The sequence below is a fragment of the Sminthopsis crassicaudata genome, chromosome 4, assembly GCF_048593235.1.
Source record: "Sminthopsis crassicaudata isolate SCR6 chromosome 4, ASM4859323v1, whole genome shotgun sequence".
In the NCBI taxonomy this organism is placed as follows: domain Eukaryota; kingdom Metazoa; phylum Chordata; class Mammalia; order Dasyuromorphia; family Dasyuridae; genus Sminthopsis; species Sminthopsis crassicaudata.
This window is the reverse complement of record NC_133620.1, coordinates 321,510,752-321,532,368: the sequence shown is the minus strand read 5'-3', so window position 1 is coordinate 321,532,368 and position 21,617 is coordinate 321,510,752. Positions and strand designations below refer to the sequence as shown.

General features: G+C 38.1%; 1 protein-coding gene across 5 annotated transcripts in view; it reads left to right on the top strand.

The window, feature by feature from the left end:
- The window catches only part of CCDC57 (coiled-coil domain containing 57), a 275,586-nt gene that overhangs the window by 173,251 nt on the left and 80,718 nt on the right, over nt 1-21,617 (top strand). For 4 of the 5 annotated variants that reach the window (XR_012481117.1, XM_074260496.1, XM_074260495.1 and 1 more), the window contains exon 14: nt 11,377-11,599. Coding sequence is in view for 4 of the 5 variants with exons in the window: in XM_074260496.1 (XP_074116597.1) it covers nt 11,377-11,599 (223 nt within the window). In the remaining variant the exon portion in view is untranslated. The remainder of the gene's footprint in view (nt 1-11,376; nt 11,600-21,617) is intronic. The other variant, XM_074260497.1, reaches the window with a different exon arrangement.

Sequence of the window (21,617 nt, the reverse complement as noted above, 5' to 3'; positions counted from 1 at the left end):
AAAATTGAATTGCTTCCATTTGTACCTGGAAAGATAAAATACCAGACATTGAAGTTCTCTCTTGAACTAAACTACCAGGCACTCATACTCTACTGCAGAGAACACATTTGCCTAAAATACTATTTTATGGAGAACTCCAACAAGGCTCATGTGAAAGTCAAAAGAAACAATTCAAGTACACTCTCAAGGTCTCTTTGAAGAACTTTAATAGTGACTGTGTGACATCAGAGATGCTAGCACAGGACTCTCCAGCCTGGTGTGCCTTCTTCCAAGAAGACTGTGCTGTATGCACAAAGCAGAACCAAAGTGACACAAAGGAAGTATCAGATGCACAAAAGTAGAAAGGTCTTCATCCCAGTTGTTCAAGGGGGCCTATTTGTGTCAAACTTGTGTTAGAGCCTTCTGAGCTCTTTACTCTGACTATTGAATACACTGTGCCTTGATCCCAACATCATGATGTCATTCAGTCATCTTCAAATACAAAGGATGAACAAGAACAATAAAGAAAGCCATGGAAGTCAGTATTCAGAGCATTCAGAAGATAGAGAGCATTCCAGATTTGGGAGAGAGTTAGAAAGTATGCCTAGAGCTTAGAAATGAGGTGGATGTATTGATCTTAAAACAACCAGGAGGCCAGTGACACTGTATTAAAGGGCATTTGGCAGAGAGTAAAAGATAAAACGACCAGAAAAGTGGAAGAGGATAGTTTATAAAGGATTTTGAGTGCCAAACAGCCTTTTGGCATAATATGATTATTGAGAGATTGGATTTATTCCTCTAAAAATTTAGATAGTTTTAAGATTTCTTGAAATATCATATTCAAGTTGTTATTCTGGTCATAACCCCGCTGATTCTTAAATGTTTTCTGTTTGTCCTCTTTTCCAGATAAGTAACTATCTGGTATTTAATTTAGTCTTTTGACTTTGTTTTTCATATTGCTTTTTAAAAATGTTTTTATTTTTTAATACTTCTTACTGTTTCATGGAATCACTGATATTCTATTTGTTTCATTCCAATTTTTAGAGAGTTTGCTGCTTGGGCAGAGTTTTGTATCTCTTGTGCCAAGCTACTAATTCCTTTTCCAATTCTTTCTTCCACAGATCTTTCTTTTCCATTTCTTGCTCTACTGTTCTCACTTCATTTATAAAAACATTTTAAACTGTTTAAAAAAACACCTTTTGATCTCTTCAAGGACTTCTGGTTGAATTTTTTTGCTTTGAGGTTTTACTTGCAAATGTTTTTTATTTTTTTCTTCTGAATTTGTGTCTGAAGTTATCAACATAATAAAGGTTGTTTTGTTTTGTTTTGTTTTGTTTTAATGTTTGCACATTCTTCCAAACTACTTCTTGACTTCAGAGTTGATGTTAGAGCTATTCTCTGCTGCTCATCTGATGGCAAGATCTGGGCTATCTTATTGCTGTTCCCTTTACTGTTAAGTATTGTGTTATACAAAAGGTTAGGGAGATCTCAGGTCAGGTACTTGAAAGTTTTCAGTATTTCCAAAGTGGTGCAATCCAGGGTAAAGTCTAATTGTTGCCCTAATATCCTGAGCTCCGTAAATTTCCAATCTGGGTTTTGGTCTGAGCAACAGTAGAATACTGCTGGACTCTATCATTGTCGTTTTGTTCAGCAGCAGAATTATAGACTTGTATTTGTTCAGAGATTCCTGCTCTTGCTATTCTCTTGCAGGTAGGTTTATAGGAGAAAGAAGTAAGATTGTGCTCTGTCCCTCAGATCTAGGTCGTATTGCTTCTGCTGCTGGCTTTTCTCAGTTTCTATCCTCAACATACCACCAATGGCCTCTCATTTGGGAAATCCATTCTTTGTATAGTTTTTTTGTTAGTCCACCTCAGATTGATGTTCTGGGAGGAGGTAGTGGGCAATAAAGCTGCTAATTTGCCCCCATACTATACTAATGCCCCAATAAGTGTATGTGGTGGTACCCCATTATGGGTCTAGGACCTCCCCTTGTCTTGGTGTATATTCTCTCCCTGCTACTGGAGTGATGATTGCATGGTGTTCTTTCCCTGCCTTGACCCAGTATCTTCAGATTCTCTGTCTCTATCCCTGTTTCAAGCAGGATTAGTCAGCAGGGCTAGTCAAATGACTCATTGTAACTTTTTTTTTTCCAGATTTCCCCATCAGGATTCAGTTTAGTATATTTTCTACATCTGTTGAGAGGAGTTTTGGCAAGGGGTACTTACTGTACTTCTATTACTCCACAAACTTGGCTCCCTCAAATATTAATGATTAGTAAAGGTAAAAGATGAAAGCAAAAACGAGAACTGTATGGAATTGCATATAAGATATCTCTACAGCTTCCACAATACAAAGGAATTTAGAAAGGTATTTTCTAGCATAGGAATTTTTAACTGTTTTAGTATCATTGACCCCTTTTGCAGTCTGGTAAAGCTTGTAGACCCCCTTATCAGAATAATGTTTTGAAATAATCAAAGAAGCTAAATTTCTGTGAAAGATTAGTAAAAGAAAATTAAATCTTTTCCCCATTCAAGTTTATTTACCCCTTAAATCTATCTATTGTCCCCTTGGGGAAGCACAGACCCTACATATTCTAGTGGAAAGGAGAGGAAGAATTAAGGCTTTGATGAATCTATAGCATACTTGCTTCCTTACTAGTTTGATTCAGTTTTTATTTCCTTAGAGGAAGTGTTTAGCATCACAGAAGTGCAATAAAGGATATTTTACTCTCAGTAACAATCTTCACCTAAGAAACTAGTTAGCAGTCTGTTCTCTGACTTCATGGGGCATCTAAGTAGCAGTACTAGGCCACTATATCTGATAAAAACATAGACTCTGAGCAACATTATCATGCACTTTTAAATTCCACTTAATTTAATTTTTAATAACTCATTTTTTCAAAGGAAGATGGTCTTCCTTTTTGAAGAATTTCCTCCATTCTGCCTATGTAATTAGTCAAAGTCAAAGTGATACTCTTTAATTTTTCCTTACTTTTCACTAGGGGGCAATGTACATTTGCTAATTGTCAACATACTCTCCAAACAGGATGGAATATTTTCTCATTGGCTTTTGATAACCCCAAACCAGAGAAATTATTTTAAAATTTAATGTCATGATGAAATCCTGTTTAGTATTATTAGGTGATTAACCTTAGTGCACTTTATTTAATATTTGATTTTATTTATTCTCTTTGTATTTTAATGACTTTTCTTTGAAAGCAAGTTTCTTAGCTATCCCAGCTTTACCTTCTGAAACAAAAAACTTCAAAGAATAAAGTTTCCTTTGTAGTTCAATTGAAGATTTTTATGTCTAAACTAACCAACTTTTCCTACACACAAGATTTTTATAACAAAACTACAAAGTAGATGTCAGACTTTGGAGGAACACCTTTTCAAATATACAGGGCTAAACCTTTTACAACTACATAGTCTCCTAGTTTGTTATATATAGTATTAATTTAAACTTTTCAATTCTGCTACACAGATTATTAGTACAAGAAGTATGAACATATTTGCTTTTGCTTTCCTTACTGGGTTATAGAATTGTCAAAATGGAATGAATTTTTATTCTTTTTAAGAAAAATTATTTAATATTACATTTTAAATGCTTTTAGCATTTGTTTTAAAAAACTTTTGAGTTCCAGATTTTCTCCTTTATCCCCATTAAGCCTCCATCAAGAAAGCACATGTGAAGTTATGCAGAACATTTCCATGAAAGTCATGTTTTCACAAGAAACATAGGTCTCCCCCCCCAAAAAAAAAACACTCAAAAATTAAATTGAGAAAGAGAGAGCAAGCAAAGGAGAGAGCAAGAGAAAGAATAAGAGAATGTTTCAGTCTGTATTCAGATCCAATCAGTTCCTTGTCTGGGTAGGGCTAGCATTTTTCATCATAAGTTCTTCAAGTTGTGGATTGTTGTGCAGCTCATCATCCCAGAATATTGCTATTACTTTGTAACCAGTGCATTTCATTTGTTTGAGTTCATGGAGGACTTTCCAAGTTTTTCTGAGAGCATCCTGCTCATCATTTCCCATAGAACAATAATATTCTATCATAATCACATACCACAATTTATTCAGCTATATCCCAAATGATGGACATCCCCTCAATTTCTAATTTTTTTGCCCTGAGAAGAGAGCTGCTATAAATATTTTTGTACATATAGGTCTTTTTTTCCCCCTGAGGCAATTGGGGTTAAGTGACTTGCCCAAGGTCACACAGCTAGGAAGTATTGAGTGTCTGAAACTAGATTTGAACTCAGGTCCTCCTGACTTCAGGGCTGGTGCTCTATCCACTGCACCACTGCACCACCTAGCTGCCCTGATCCTTTTCTTTTTAAAAAAAATCTCTTGGGATTCATGCCTAGTAGAGGTATTATTAGATCAAAATATATGCATGATTTTATAGCCCCTTGGGCATAAATCATATCTTTTGATTAATCCAACACTTACTAGCAGGTAGTGTTCCCCAAGCATAGATAGCTATATCTCCCCCTAAAGGTTCTAAATCTTAACCCTAAGGAGTAATAGGACTTCTTCTAATACTATCAACTAAACCCTTTATTCTGGTGTCAATGTATCCAATATTAATTGTCAATAACAGCTAACATCACTTCCATACATTGATATCAATTTAGCTAGATAATATCTATTATCTTTTACAAAGGGACACTTATTGAGAAGCTATAGCAAGAACATAAATATAAAAACATCTTCCCTTTGTTACCTCAGTCCCTGGGGAAAATGGGCTCAAACTAAAAGAGGTTTCTACAAAGCAATCTTACCAAATTTGTTTCCAGATTCAGTGTAGTCAATGGACAAGTCGTTCTTTTGTCTGCAAGACTTAGCATTTCAGCTGCCTTTGATCCATTGCTTGTCTGGGTCCCACAAATTGGAGCCATATTACTTAGCCAGCTTAGCTGCTGTCAGAGTTTTGCTTAGGAGTCCATATGCTAGATTGGGGAGGTTGAAGAAAGGAAGATATCACTTCTTCTGTTTTCCCTCTGGAACTAATAAAGTAGCCAGCAGGAAGGAAAGAGTTTTCTCCATTGGGGTCTTTTATATATTCTCAGTTCCAGGTCACCAACCAGCTATTCTTTACAGCATAGTAACAGCTGGACAAAAACTAATCCAAAAAATAAACCTTCTTATATTTTATAAAAGAAATTTAGGTCCCATATCATCATGAAGTTCTAGAAGCAGGCTCACCAAAATCTGTATACTCCCAGGACCATCAATCAATCAGTCAATAAACATTTATCAAGTACCTACTTTGTGCCAAGTACTCTGCTAAGGATACAATGAAAGGCAAAAAAAGCAACTCTCAAAGAACTCACAATCTATATACCAACAAGCTATATTCAGGATGAATTGGAAATAATTAATAGCAGGAAAGCACCAGAATTAGGAGGGACTGGGAAAGGCTTCCTATAGAAGACAGAATTTTAACTGTGATTTGAAGGAAGCTATAGAAGCAAGGAGGTAGAAATAAGGAGGGAAAACATTACAAATATGGAGGGTGGCCAGTGAAAAATCCCCAAACTAAGAGAGGGGAGGTTTTGTATGAGGAATAGCAAAGAAACCAGCATCCAAAGAATGTCTGTGTCATCATCCAAGGAGAGAAAGGAATACATAAGACAAGGTATTGCAAGGGTGAAACCAACATGCCTTGTTTATAGACTAGATTTGGAAGTGAGAAAGAGAAATAACTCCTAGGTTGTGAGCCTGAGGGACTGGAAGGATGATATTGTACTATATAATATAGGGTAAATAGGAGGAGTAGGGTTTGAGGAGAAAGATAGTGATTTTGGTTTAGAGCATGATGAGTTTAAGAAAGTGTCTATGCTATGGGAAACAAGCAGAACCAAGAAAATACATCAACAGCAAGATTATGCGATGATCAGCTATGAGAAACTTGGTGGTTCTCAGCATGCTGTTCACTGATCCAAGGCAATCCCAATAAACTTTAGAAGAAAAACACCATCCGCCTCCAGAGAGAACTATGGAGACCCACTATAAATCAACACATGCTATGTTCACTTTTTTTTTTCCTTCAAGTTTTCCCCTTTTGTTCTGATTTTCTCTCCCCATGATTCATATGGAAATATGTAAAAAATGAATGTACATTATAATCCAAAAAAATATTGTTTTACATATAACTGGGGGAAAAAAAGTATCTGTGGTACATGTAGTTTGAAATGTCTCAAAGACATTTGGAGATGTAAGATTGGAGAATTTAGGCCAGCATCTTAGATTTGAGAATCAGCATAGAGATGGTAATTAAATCCATAGAAACTGATGAGATCACCAAGCAAAGTTGTAGAGAGAGGGTGAAGAGAAGACCTAGAATAGAACCTTGAGGGACACCTAGGATTAGAGATAGTGACCTCCATGAAGATTCAGTAAAGAATACTGAGAAGGAAAGTTCAGATGGGTAGGAAAACAGAATAGTGTTCCAAAAAAACCTAGAGAGAAAAGGAGTAGAAGGTGATTGACTATCTAAGAAGCTGTAAAGAAGTCAAGAAGAATGAGGATTAAGAAAAGGCCATTAGCTTCAGCAGTTAGATCATTGATAACTTTGGAGAGAACAATTTTGTTGAATTATGTGTTAAGAAGACATTATAGAGTTAAGAGACTAAAAGAAGAGGAAGTAAGAGCACCAGTTGTAGATAGGTTAGCCACAAAATGCAGACAAAATATGAAACAAATAGCAAGGATGGAAGAATCGGGTAAGGCTTTTTCAAGGCTGGAAGAGGCATAGGCATGTTTGTAGAAAGTAGGGAAGCAGCTAGTAGATTGAAGATAAGTAAGAGTGAGGATGATAGAGAGGGATGTCTAGTGGAGGATATGGGATCATTAAATCGGTAAACATTTATCAAGCATATAGTATATGCTAGGTACTCTACTAAGTGTTGGGAATATAAAAAGAGGCAAAAGTCCCTGCCCTCAAGAAGCCTAAAATCTATTGGGAAAGAAGGAGAAGATAAAATGCCAACAAATATATGCAAGGCAAGCTAGGGATGGAATGGGATCACTTGGAATGGAATGAGTTTGCCTTGGCAAGAAAGGCTCACTTTTCAAGTGAAATAGGGATGAAGGGGATAAGGGATGAAGGGGATAGTGCCAGAGTGATATGAGATGAAGAGGATTCTCTTCAGGATTCTCTTCATCTGCAGATGGACTCAACTTTTTCAGGAAAAATTAAGGCAAGGTTTTCAGCTGAGAGGATAGGAGCCACAAAAAGTTTTAAGGAAGAGAGAAAAGTGTCACTTCGAACACTCTACAACAAATTACTAACAAACTTATTAGGGAGATGTAGAACTGCAGCAATGAGAGCCCAGTTGAGATTAGGTAACAAACTCATTCAGAATAGTGGCTAATTTCCTGCACCTTTGTTCAGGATAAATGAAAAATCAGTGAATGAAGGGAATGATTCAAGCCTGAGGCTTGGCAGAGCACAATCTGTGATATAGAAAGTAAAGGATTTAAAAACAGGACAGTGCAGAGTTCTCTCCCCCAAAAAAGGACTTTTTTTTTTTTTTTTTTTTTTTTTTTTTTTGTGGGTAAGATCATCAAAGAAAGAAACTTTGCAACTTTTCTGAACAGGTGACCATAGTATTGGTTAAAAAACCAATGCTTAGCAATGGAAAATGTACAATTTCTATCTTGAAATGGGTAATTTAAAACAAGAAAGCATTTTGGTAGTAGATTAAGAAAGACTCAAAATAGGAAGGGAGGGAGAATTGTTGCTGGTATAGGAGTGATGGCTTGGGAGAGAACTCTTATATTGAGAGACTTGTGGTGAGGGTGTCTATGAAGAACAAGATTTGGTAAGCAGAGGGATAGGTGGAAATCCAATAGAATGTGATTAGATAAGGGAATTTCAGAGTTCTTGAGCATGGTGCATTTGCATGATAGCAATATCTAGGCCTTTGTTGGCCAATTCCTTTTCTTCTTTTTTTTTTTTTTTTTTTTTTTTTTTTTTTTTTTTTTTCTGAGGCTGGGGTTAAGTGACTTGTCCAGGGTACACAGCTAGGAAGTGTTAAGTGTATGAGATCATATTTGAACTCTGGTCGTCCTGAATTCAGGGCTAGTGCTCTATCCACTGCGCCACCTAGCTGCCCCCAATTCCTTTTTATAAAGACAAATTCAGGACCACTATTCAGGTTTCCTAACTGAATCTCTGGAAAAAAACCTTATCCTAAAATATTCAAGCCTAGAAGCTGTTAATTATTGCTTTTCCAACCAGGCATTTGAACTGAATCATGAAATCTCAAAAGATGGAGATAAAGTGTAAGTCTTAGGAGTTTCATAAGACATACTAAAAGGACTTTTCTTTTCCTCATATCTAATAGTATTGGGGATAGAGAAAACTTTTAAAAATCACTAATCCTTTGTTTCCTGAGATTTTTTTCTTTTTTAGAAAAACCCATTTTCCTTCTGCAGCTTGATAAATGTGGAAATATGTATAAAAGAATTGCACATGTTTAACATATATTGGATTAATTGCTATCTAAGGGAAGGGAATGAGGGAAGGAAGAAAGAAAAATTTAGAACATAAGATTTTGCAAGGATGAATGTTGAAAACTGTCTTTGCATGTATTTTGAAAATAAAAAGCTTTTATTAAAAAAATTTAGGTGAGACAAAAAAAATCCCAAGGGCTCTCATAATAAAATACTATTTATAAGAAGCACTTATAAGAAAATTGATCTTTGCTTTAGTTAGTCAAACCTGAGAGCTTTCTAGACCATAATGGAAAACTAGTGTGTCACTCCTCATGGTAATAAAACTAAAGATCCCAACTATTGCAACAAAAATTTTTCATTTCACACAAACTATACCAGGATAGGGCTTGGGGATGCAGAAGTGCTGAACCCTTAGAATATGTTCCATTATGTATCAATAAAATTTCTCCATTTGACTTAATCCTCAAATTTGGAAAAATCTCAGTGACTAGAAAGAGAACTTTTCCCTCTCTGTGTACCTTTGGTGACCAAAGCCTCCTCTTCAGCTGTTTTCATTTCCCCCATCAATACATATAATGACATATCTTAGAGAAGCCAATTTGGCTTTATAGCTCTCAGTAAATAATAGAAAAACAATAGATTTATAGAGGCAGCATATACTAATGGACACTGAACTTGTAGTTGTCACATCCCACTTCAACTAATAACGAGGTATATGGTCCTGGACAGATCAATTAATTTCTCTATTCTGAGTTTCTTCATCTATAAAATAAAGAGATCATATTCCTTGGCCTGTGAGGTCCCTTCCAGGAATGGAATAAAATAGAATGGGATAAAAACTCCATATGAGAAGAAGAAAGTAATACATGAGAATGTCAGAGTTTTATTAGTTTTATTCTCAATATCCAATATAATCAAATCTCTTCTGCATTGTCTTTGTTTGGTCCCATGTCATTCAACTTCAGGCTTTCCCATGTTTGTAACCCAACAAGAGCAGCAATAGTGCTGATCCCCAGTCAATGTTCTGGGTTCCCATTCTCTGTGGTTTTCTTCCCAGTCATACTGCTTATGTTCCCAGAAGTTATTTTCATCTCCCTCTCATGCTATTGCTTTCACTTAGGAAAAGGGAAGGAAACTTATCTTTTTAGATGTATTTGGAACCCCTAGTCCTTAACCAGTCTGTACTGTCTGTAGGCATTCATTTAAGTTGTTCCAATTCCAATTGCTGCATAAGCTATTAAGAAAAACAAGCATGTATGCTAAATCCTGTAAATTAATGAGGGAAGGAATAACATTTATGAAGTATTTATTGTGTAAAAGGCTAAGCATTATGTGTGTTAAGCATTAAGAATATACATAGAAGAGTAAGACATATCAAGAAGTACACATTCAAAATAGGAGAAGGATTCAGCTCCAAAAAAATTGGAAAAAGCCTTAGGTTACAATATTAAGGCAGATGGTAATGTAGCTGCTTTAGTGTCATTTCCATTAACAAAATCATGACTGTTTCTTATGTTAATTATTTAATAGTACCATGAACTTTGATGTTAGGAACTTTTTTTTCCTGTGTCTTTAGTTGATGTAGTTATTGAGAAGCTGAGACTGTATATCTGAAAAGGATTAGAGTTACCAGGTTCTCTTTCTACAAGCCTTTCTCTCCTGGATATTGGTATCCAAGTATGGGGGGTAGGTTGGAATTAGGGTTGATAGTCTAGGAGTACTTCTGTTCATGGGACTCTTGAGCCATGAACCTCAGTGACAGTTTTTTTGGCATTTGGTGTTCCTTTTGGTGGCTCCTAGGATGGTAGAGTTAGTCTCCAAAGGGATTGTTCTAAAAGATGATAACTGTGGTAATCTGGCTGAAAACAGGGCCAGTAGTCTGGGGTAAAGTGTGTTGTTATTCCTGGGGTTTGGGGTTTAGGATCCTAGACAAGATAGTCTACAATAAGGCTTTGAGTGCCTTATGTTGATTAAAGTTCTTTATTGTGCCCACTCAGTAGAGCCAATGGCAGTAACAGAAATTTAAAAGGAAATAAAAGACGAGTAGATAATGGAAGTCAGCAATAGGATAATATAGTATTTGAAACAAAAAAGGTTTGAAACAAAGAAGGAGCATAATGTGACTGTGTCAGAGAACTGTGATTTCATTGCTTTGATGAATCTTTCCACCAAAGCAGATTAAAATTCTATCAGTATTACTTATAAGAAACATATTTAGGAGAGTAAGAGTTACAGAGGAATATATAGGAATAAAATATAAGAAGAGAAATTATGTAAGATAAGTAAAACAAAAACGAATTGTCCTTTAAATCAAAACAAGGCAACAGCAGAGATAAACCTGAAGGAATGAGGGTTCCTCAACAAAATGGATTTCTATTACCAGCAATAAAAGTCCTAAAAGGAGATTTCACTATGGACTGTTATCTTACACAGGTAGTCAGTCAGAGATGGCTATCTTTCTGACCAATAACAAAGTCTCATTACAGAGCACTATATAATACAGAGCACTTGATATCTCAAATTCATTGTCTAACATCTAATAGCCAAGTATACTGGATTGGCCACTTCTTTCTAGTCTTTGTTTTCCTATCTATTACAAAAGGGAAAGGGGAAAACTAATAATACATATTGGATATTTAGGCCATATTGCTTAAGCATGCAACCATATACATACCCTCAAATTTCAAATATTAATTGTTCTTGTTTTTATTGTCATTAAAGAAAAAGAAAGTCAAGTTTGGTACTAGAGAGGCAAAGTTCAGTTAAGCTAGGCAACAAAAATGTTAAGCAGTAAATCCCTGATCTGTATACTTTGCAATTTTATTCTGTTTTACAGTTGAAGACTTTATTGTTTTGCCAGCCTGTTTTTGGTATGTGCTGTTTGTAGCTGAAATCTAAAACGAGCAGCCCTTTTCTTGGGCTTTCATTTACAGAATTTGGTGACCAAAAAGCCTTTAGAGGGAGCTTCAGATGGAAAGAACCAGTTTGACCAAATGGCTGCTGGGGATCAGGCCCAACTTCCTGGGACCTTCTCCATGCAAATACTGCAGAAGAAACTGAAGGAAGCAGCAAGAAAAATCTCCAGCCTAAGCCAAGAGAAGCAGCAGCTCATTGAAATGGGGAACAGACTTCGTGCTGAATTGGGTAAAACAAAGGGTAAATGCATCCTGAGGACTGGATTTTCTAGTCTCTTGGAACATGAAACTCTCGGTTTCTAGGAATAGAATGAGAGGATGATTTTGAATGAATAGAATTTGTAGTCTGCCTCTTTAAACTCCTCCCTAGCAATCCACTCATTCCTGGAACAATATATTATTCAGACTAGATGCTGTTTCAGACCAGGGGTGGGGAGAAAGGTCAAGTCCATGTGGTCCCCAAATAGAGAGTAACAAGTAAAAAGCCTTTACTGTATATATAAAGGGGGCAAGGAGTGGGTGGATGTGATCTATCCTCTGATTTCTCAGGAAGGCAAGAAGGAAAGCAAAATAACCTCATTGTGGAATAAACTTGGGGTCAAAAGTGACTGACACAGAGTAGAATTTTATTTTAGAAATCAGAGCTCTACAAGCCAATTTCCCTGGCAATGTTTGTGAGGAAAGTACCGCAGGTTAACAAAAAAGTCTTAAGGCCCTTTCTATACAGCTTTGTAACATTCATTAATAAAAGGCTACCATGTTCCCAGACTGGCCTACAGTCTTTCACAGCATAAAGGCAATACTGTCTTTTAACTAAGACTGAAGTTCGAAACTATAGTATGCTAGGCTCCAGTTAGGTCTTTGTTTATCCTGAAACTCTTATTGATTTTCTGAGAAAGTTAAAGAGCCATTTGAATACAAAAAGGAAAAGCAAAGATGTACAGATGACATAAGTATAATACAGAATATTACAAATAAATTGCCACAATAAACATAAGAGAGATGAGGGTCAAATCAAAAATTATCAGTTAACCATAATGTAAAAGAACTAGTCCTCATATGTACACAAAACCCATGTACCTGTACATAACAATTACCTGTTTAAAAAAAAAAAAATTACACCTTTACAAAGAAGAAGAGACTCATCATTCAAAAAAGGCAAATTGATGAAAAATGATTGGACTTTAAAGTCAGAAAACCTGAAATAAAATTATACAGCACTACTTAATTGCTGTGACTTTGAACATATCGCCTCCCTAAACTGGACCTCAGTTTCCACATTTGCAAAACAAGGGGGTTATACCCTGATGTTCCTGCCAAGTCAAACTTTCTTTAATTCACATTAGGTTTTAAAGAGTTCCTTTTTTTCAAGATCTGCTCCCCATAGGTTCTGAGCTGTACCCTCTTTCCCCCTACCTATATTTCACTCAACTCAATTATTATTTCTATGTAAATGATTCCCACCTTTCCAGTTTGTCCAGCTGTAAAATCTCTTTACCTTCAGTATTATATCTCCAATTCATTTGGACTTCTCAGATTGGAGATCTTATCTTGAAACTAACATATCCAAAATTGAACCTTTCCCCAAAAATCTTCCTCTTTTCTGAAACTTAGATGTTTTGGTTTTTTTGAGGTTCACAATCTAAGTCATTTTCATCTCCTCACCAGCCATATCCAATCAAGAAAAATCATTAAACTTTTACTATATGTTATGCACTGTGCTAAGTACTGGGGATACAGAGAAAGGCAGTCTTAAAGAGAAAGCACTAACCTAGTCCTTTCTATGTTTCCATTCTTCTTTACATCTTAGCTCCTTTACATATTCTATGATCCAGTGACTCCCGGCTTCCTTGATTCCTTGCACATCCCAATTCCATGCATTTTTACTGGTTTTTTCCTGTGTCTGCATTGTCCTCCACCCTTTCATATATTCACCTCCTGGCTTCTCTGGCTTTCCTCAAAATTCAGCTCAGCCCTATCTTCTATTCCCATCTACTTAATCTTAATGCCTTCCCTCTGAGATTGTCTCCAATTTATCCTGTATATATTTTGTTTGCATATAATGGTTTACATATTATTTCTCCCAATAGCCTGTGAGATTTTTGAGAATTGGAACTGGTTTTTACCTTTTCAGTACCTGGAACACAGTAGGTGCTTAATAAATATCTGTTGACTTTTATACCACACTGAAAGCACAGTTCCACTTTTGTAGCATGTGGAGAGCTTCTCACCTCTTCTGGTAACTTAACTTATAGTTACGCCTTCCTAAGACATACTTTTCCTATGCTCTTCTTATGTCACTCTCTTATTATGCTCTTATTATGTAAACTCCCTCCTATCTCTTAAGCCAAAAGCTGATGGCTATTCTGTAACTTCTGAACATTATTTGAGAAAATCATTAAACCATACTCTCAAGATTCACTATAAATTCCCATCTAACTTAAAATAAAACCCCAATGCTTCTTGGAAATCCTTCATCTCTAAATGACTCCTTACCATATCCCTTAGAGAAGCCAATTCAGATATTATCTACTCTTTCCAAGCTCCTGTCACTCATTAGCAGTTTAAATTTGCTGACAGTCCCTTGTCTATCCTTATTTGTATCTCATCATCCATCTTTCCTTTCTTTACTCCTGTCTAAAAATTATCTTTTTTTAAAATTAATTTTATAATTATAAAATTTTTTGACAGTTCATATGCATGAATAATTTTTTTTATAACATTATCCCTTGTATTCATTTTTCCAAATTTTCCCCTCCCTCCCTCTACTCCCTCCCCTAGATGACAGGCAATCCCATACATTTTACATGTGTTACAGTATAATCTAGATACAATATATGTGTCTAAATCCACTTTTCTTGTTGCACGTTAAGTATTGGATTCCGAAGGTATAAGTAACCTGGGTAGATAGACAGTAGTGCTAATAATTTACATTCACTTCCCATGTGTTCCTTCTCTGGGTGTAGCTGTTTCTGTCCATCATTGATGTGTGGTACGGAAATGGTGAAGGGTCACCATTTAATAAAAAAGCTGGAGAGAGCTCTAGAGAAAAGCAAAGTTTATTGTACATTCTCGCGAGAAGGGCGTCCCACTCTTCGAGTAGACTATCGTAGACTATCGTCCCACTCTTCGAGTAGACTATCGAAGAGAGGAAGCGCCTCCTGTGGGCAGGACAGCACCTTTAATCCCTAACGCAAAACGCCCCCTCCCACCACTGACCCTCATCCTCATTGGCTGAGAGTCTTACATTCTAAACGCGAGATCTACCCATGAAATTGAACTTGACCAATAAGTACATAGTTGCCCATATTTGGATGAAATAGGGAGATATCATAGGAGGGGAAGGCAATGTCCTTTACTTGAACTTCAAAGTCCTTCAGGCCTACTCGAACTCTGAAGTAGATGAAGCCTTACTCAATTTTCACAACTGTCTTGAAAGATCTCACCTCATCTCATTCAGTCCCTCCTCTTATTTTGTACACTGAGATCTCTTCAAATTTTTGTAACATAATTTCACATTCCCTATGAATTCCTCACAGCATCTATTTAACAGACCCTTCAGCTTTCTCTTCCAACCTGATCATTCCAGATGATGAGTTTTGGACAATTCTGGTTATTAATCTGATCAAACAAGGGATGTAGATAGGGAATAATATAACACCACTAAGAGCTATAAGGCCAAACCAAAGGAGCTGCTTCCACCAGCTTCCCAAACCAGGACTATCAAGAAGTATTGAACAGTGAGGTCCAAGTCTGTACAGGAACAGGAGCAAGTTTCCTAATGTTCTTAGTGATTTCCTTCACTAGATTACCATTGTTATCAATCTTTATACAACACGTGGATAAATTTAGTTTAGCACAAACTCTCCCTTCCTCAGCCAACAAATAATCCAGCACAAGTCTATGTTGTAAAATAGCCTCTCTGGTTTGAGTAGCTTCATCAGCCAAAAGATGTAGTGCCTCAGCTGTCTGATTGGTGATAATCTCTACAACTGCCTGAAGCCTAATTATCCTGTTCAACATGTATATTGGAGTTCTATATCCCCAACTTCCATCTTGAGCCCAGGTCGCTGGCCCATACTCTTTGACTATTCTTTCTGGAGGCCAGGCCTCACCCCAACCATTTGCATCTCCAGTCCAAGTGATGGAGGTATCTAAACTCCGTTTCTCCCTTCCCAAATTATCATACAACTGAATCCCTAAATATTGGTTTGCCTGTTCGGGAAGAAAGAAAACTTTTGGCCTTATTAGTCCAATATAACAATTCCCTGTCCAATTAAGAGGCAGATGAGTATAGGCAGTTAAACCACAGATCCAATAATGACCCTTTAGAGCAGGTTGTTCCCTTGGAAATGTCTGAGCTATTCCTTGTAAAAGGGTAATATTGTTGGTCTCTCGTCCCTAGGGGGCTTCCCCCACAAAGGGGTCATACTGGCATTTTCATAAACCTTGCTCTTTTCTCCAACTACAATTGGCAACTGGCCACTGGCCTGTTAGATTAGAGGTACTCCAAAATGTGGAAAACAGAGTCCCATGTTGCCCGGGTGTCCCTGGGGTGACATTATACCAACCCCATTGGTAACTGTACCCAATGTATATGTTCCCTTTCCTCTTATTCTCTTTTATACATCTCAATACATCCCATTCTACTTCACTACACTCAGCAGTAGTGACTTGTTGATAGCAATATCCCTGCTCTCCTATTTCTGGGAGAACATCCAAGGTACAGTCTTTCTAGTCCTTCCCACACTTCAATTGAGGATTCCTCCCCGTATCCTGCCAATATTTAGACATTTTTGTACAGTCAATTGTCTTTGGCCTCAGGTCTGTTCTCGAATAGGTCCACTCACATACACTAATTCCCAGCTTCAAACCTTGTCCTGTCTGATTTAAGCAGTATTTCCCTTTCCTATCTCCTGTCAATGACCACTGATGTTTCTCTTCTCAAATCTGGAAACCGGTCCCATTATGAATTTGGGATCTGTTGCTAAGGATCCAGGCTGGGCTTAAGGGGACAGGTACCCATGGCCATTGGTTCAATTGTTGGGATCCACCACAGATCCAACAATTTGATAAGTTAAATGTCCTCCCTATATTCTGCATGAGCAGGAGAAATTGGTTCTCATCTCTAGAAGGTCATAAGGAAATAGATAAACCCAAAGCTTAGGGAGAGCCTCATAATGTTCAACTATTATAACACCGTGAAGTTAAGGTGAACTTCCCAAAGGAAAATATATCAAATCACAAACAGGCAAAGAGACCCAGAGTAAGAAAAGAGAAGTCATACAGTTACAATGCACTGGATTCAGAATCAGTGTTCCCATTCAGTGGAGGTCCCCTCCTCTTATGTAATTGGAGGTCTCCCCTGTCTTCAACTGTCCACTCTGATAAAGGTGGCGCCACAGGTCCTTTTGTCCTGGTGTGGTGTGTCCAGCCTCGTTCCTGGGTGCGAATCGCAGTATCTGAAGTCAGTATCACTTGGTAGGGTCCGTCCCAGCACGGAGTCAGCTTCTCGTCCTTCCAGGAACGGATCAGCACCCAATCACCAACCTGAATTCTATGAACAGGGAAACCTAGAAGTCTGAGCTATTAGCCCTTTTTGTTGGTCCTTGCAAATGTTCCAGCAATGATTTAACATATCTCTTAACAAACAAATCCTTAGTTTCTAAAATAGGGTCCCAGTCTCCCTTAGGATAAGCCTGGAAAGCATGACCATACAATAATTCATAAGGTGAAAGCCCAATATCTCTACACGGCTTGGTCCTGATTCTAACCAGAGCGAGAGGAAGGCATTTCGTCCAAGGTAGTTGGGTCTCTAAAGATAACTTAGTCAGCTGCCGTTTTATTTCTTGGTTCATCTTTCTACGTTCCCAGAAGAGGGAGGATGACAAGGGGTATGGAGATCCCAAGTGATTTCTAAGGCCCTAATCAGATTCTGCAATACCTGGGCAGAAAAATGTGTTCCCTGATCCGAGTCTATCCTCTCCACCATTCCGTACCTAGGAATAATTTGTTCTAATAAGACCTTACTTACTGTCGAGGCAGTTGCTCGGCCTGACGGGAATGCCTCCACCCATGAGGTCAGATGGTCCACTATGACCAGCAAGAACTCGACTCACTGGTGGCAGCTCAGTAAAGTCCACCTGGATGCTTTGGAATGGTCTGATTCCAGGAGGTGGTCCCCCTTTTGGAAGCTGGCGTTGGGCAGCCCTGTTAGTCCTTCGACAAACAAGACCACCATCCACCAGTTGTCGAGCCATAGTATATAGGCCGGGGGAAACATACCTTGTCAGTATAGCATCACACAGGTTTTGGACATCCCAATGACTGCCCTGGTGCAGTTGCTGAAGGACTTGCCTCATACTTGCTTTGGTCAGTACCTCTCTGCCATCAGGTAAGAGCCATCATCCTTCCGAGTTCTCAACTGCTCCGAGAGTTGAGGCCTTCTCTTTTTCCTCCTGAGTAAAACTAGGAGAGGGTAGACTAGGGGGAAGTACAGGTATCAAAGCCATTATATGAGAGATTTCCTGATCTCCGGCTCCCTTGGCCTCCCGGTCTGCTAATCTATTTCCCCTTACCTCAAAAGAATTTCCCATCTGATGTCTCTTTACATGTATTACTGCTATATTCCTAGGAGTCAGAATATTTTCTAGTATCTCTCTGACTAGTGTATGATGAACCAGTTCTTTACCTTTACTGTTTACATATCCTCTTTCCTCCCAAATCCTCCCAAATACATGCACCACACCCCAGGCATATTTAGAATCAGTATATATATTCCCATCTTGGTCACACAATAATTTTAACGCTTGATTTAAAGCATACAATTCACAGCAATTCACAAGTTTGAGCAGACCAATGGGCAGGTAGACTGCCCTTGGTAACAGTGGAAGTTCTAACAAACCCATTTCTTTTCCCATTTACCATCCTAGAAGAATCATACATAAATTCTAAACAAATATTTATCATAACCTTGTGTTGATAACAATAAGGAATTTGTCCCAATGAGTTTATATCCAAGTAGATCTTTCATAAGTGAACATTATTCATACAAATCAGTTTGTTTTTAAAAACATCCAATGCAAATACAATCATATACAGAATGTCTAATTCCACACAAGAAAATTCAAGAAGTTTTGATAATAGATTCCCATTAACTTGTAATGGGAGAGACATTCTGCTATTCTGAAACATAAGGTCTTATCAAGTATTCTGATAGAGGCGGGGGTTTTGCAGAACTAAGAGGCAAGGAAACTGAGGCAGGACTGAGTCAGGACAATAATTCAAAGTTAAAACATAAGCTAGCCAATCATAGTCTAGCAAATTTTCAGCTAGAGTCCCCTGTAAAGGCCTTTTGTCTCTGCAGCCTTCTCCAAACCCAGCATCTGCTAAAATCAGGTGTGTCTAGCTAGTGGACAGGTAAAGAGCTTTTTCAACTTTTTGCAGCCTCTCCCTTATCTGTAGAGACAAGAGAGCGAGACAAAAGGAGACCTTTTGTCAATCGCAGCAATTCTTAAAAGAATTGTGCCGAGCATAGAGCTCTAACAACGATCCAGGCCAGAAGCAGCCTGGATGTCCGGTGCAAAAAAAGAAAAAAAAATCTTTTACCTTTTCCAGAGTTCTATTCAGTACCCAAATTATGTCTATTTTCGAGGTCCTTCATCAGGGAACCAAAATGATGAGGTAAGCAAAGAGTAAGTAGTTTCCAATTAGGCCTGAACTGAAATAAGACATCAGTTTTTCCCAATTTTCTGACCAGTTGAAATCTCAGTTTCCCTTCCCCCCCCTGTTTACAGAAATTATCAGATTATACACAACAGACTAGTAAATTTCCCAAAATAGCAATAGTTCTGTTCTCCAGGGGACAAAAAGGAAGCAGGATTAAAATTTTTGCAAATAACCCTATCAAATTATCAGATCAGATTAAAATAATCTTTAAACAAGGAGACTATCACGCATGTAAATAAATATTGAATAACTTGTTTTCAGAAAACTTCAGTTCCAACTCCTTAGAACAGTTATAGACTTGAAAAATAAAAATAAAACATTCAGTTATCAACACCATATAAATGTAGGCTTTTCCTTTAAACAGTAGAAATAATTAATATCTAAATCAGCAAGGAGGTGCAGTTATTGAAAACAAAAAACCCCACTATACTTAATGGGAGGGACCTCTCCACGTGGTCACCCTTCCCCCACACCACCATGCTTCCCGACCCAATATATCATAGCTCCATTTAAACTATTAATTACTTTCCTGTCCCGTCTTTAAGTAAATATATATGTATATATTTTTAAACTTTACACTTCAATGTTTGCACGTAACTGACCCAAATTTCATAAAACTTAATACATGCCCAACAGAGCTGACAAATACTTAAGGCATAGCTCAGTTACAAATTAGCCAATACCTCTAGCAAACATACCATCGAAGTAGGGAGATACAACCACAACCTCCCCTAAGTAAGCTACCAGCATTGTTTTAAAAACCTATGTTTTAACTTAAAATCCCAATCACAGCTTTAAATTCCCAATAATATAAAACTACTTTGCTATCATATTTAAAACAATGAACTTCACTAAATAGCAGTTTCTTTCCCCTGGCCCATGTGGCCCTGCTGCAGTCAGGACACGTGGGAGGAAGAGGAAGGAAGCCACCATCTTCACTGGCTCAATCCCACAAACTTCCCCATGTACAGGGTTTCTGATCCCAAATGGGATCTACTAACAGCTATTTCTGGTCAGCTGAAACGACCCCTGTTTCAAAAGACCTAGTTCTCCTCCCCGCCCGAAGGCCCCTGGAAGGGCTAATGGAATTAAATCCTCTCAGGTCCTTCCTTTCAGGTACCATTTAATCCTTTTGGCACCACCAGTCTGCAACAAAACAACAATACCTTATCATCTTTTTCTTGCTTTTTATTTTTCCTCATATTTTGGCAGTTTGTTCCAATTACTTAATTTATCTCCCAAGGGAATATCTACTGGTATTTTCTGATATTTTTCTCATTTCTCTCCGCGAGGGCTGGCTGGGACTAGGCCACACCCATTGAATTTGGAAGGAGTTTAACAGACTCCTAAACGCCCAAACCCGCTAACCGTCGCCAGTTAACCCAGTCACCCAGGAAGGCCTAGCTCTCTTCCTGTCTACCGTCTACAGCCCCCTCCAGAACCTATAACTAGACTCAAGGGGCTTCACAGGACGCTTACCTCTGGGTTGCTGCGCAACAAATTACTTGACTGATCTGTCCTCCACCAACCGGTTGGGATTTTCACCGCGGAGTTTCCGTTGCTTTTCTCTGAGTTTCTCCACTTCGGGTCCACTCTACGAGCAAGGAGAAGCCCCTGGATGCTGGTGGGCTGCCTAAATCAAGGCAGGGCGCCATCCCACTAGCACCCAGGAGTTCACTTACTCACCGAGTAAAGGATCCGGACTAGCCCCCAAACTGTGTGGTACGGAAATGGTGAGGGAACACCATTTAATAAAAAAGCTGGAGAGAGCTCTAGAGAAAAGCAAAGTTTATTGTACATTCTCGCGAGAAGGGCGTCCCACTCTTCGAGTAGACTATCGAAGAGAGGAAGCGCCTCCTGTGGGCAGGACAGCACCTTTAATCCCTAACGCAAAACGCCCCCTCCCACCACTGACCCTCATCCTCATTGGCTGAGAGTCTTACATTCTAAATGCGAGATCTACCCATGAAATTGAACTTGACCAATAAGTACATAGTTGCCCATATTTGGATGAAATAGGGAGATATCATAGGAGGGGAAGGCAATGTCCTTTACTTGAACTTCAAAGTCCTTCAGGCCTACTCGAACTCTGAAGTAGATGAAGCCTTACTCAATTTTCACAACTGTCTTGAAAGATCTCACCTCATCTCATTCATTGATCAACTGGAAGTGAGTTGGATCTTCTTTATGTTGAAGATATCCACTTCCATCAGAATATATCTTCATACAGCATTGAAGTGTACAGTGATCTTCTGGTTCTGTTCATTTAACTCAGCATCAGTTGATGTAAGTTTCTCCAGGCCTCTCTGTATTTCTCCTGCTGGCCATTTCTTACAGAACAATAATATTCCATAACATTCATATACCATAGTTTACCCAACCATTCTCCAATTGATGGACATCCATTCATCTTCCAGTTAAAAATATCTTTTCAAAGAAAATTGTTTTTCAAATCGCTTTTACCTTATGCCCACATCTTTGATTCTATCCACTTCTCTTTCTTCCAGCACCCCACTACATAATGATTCTGC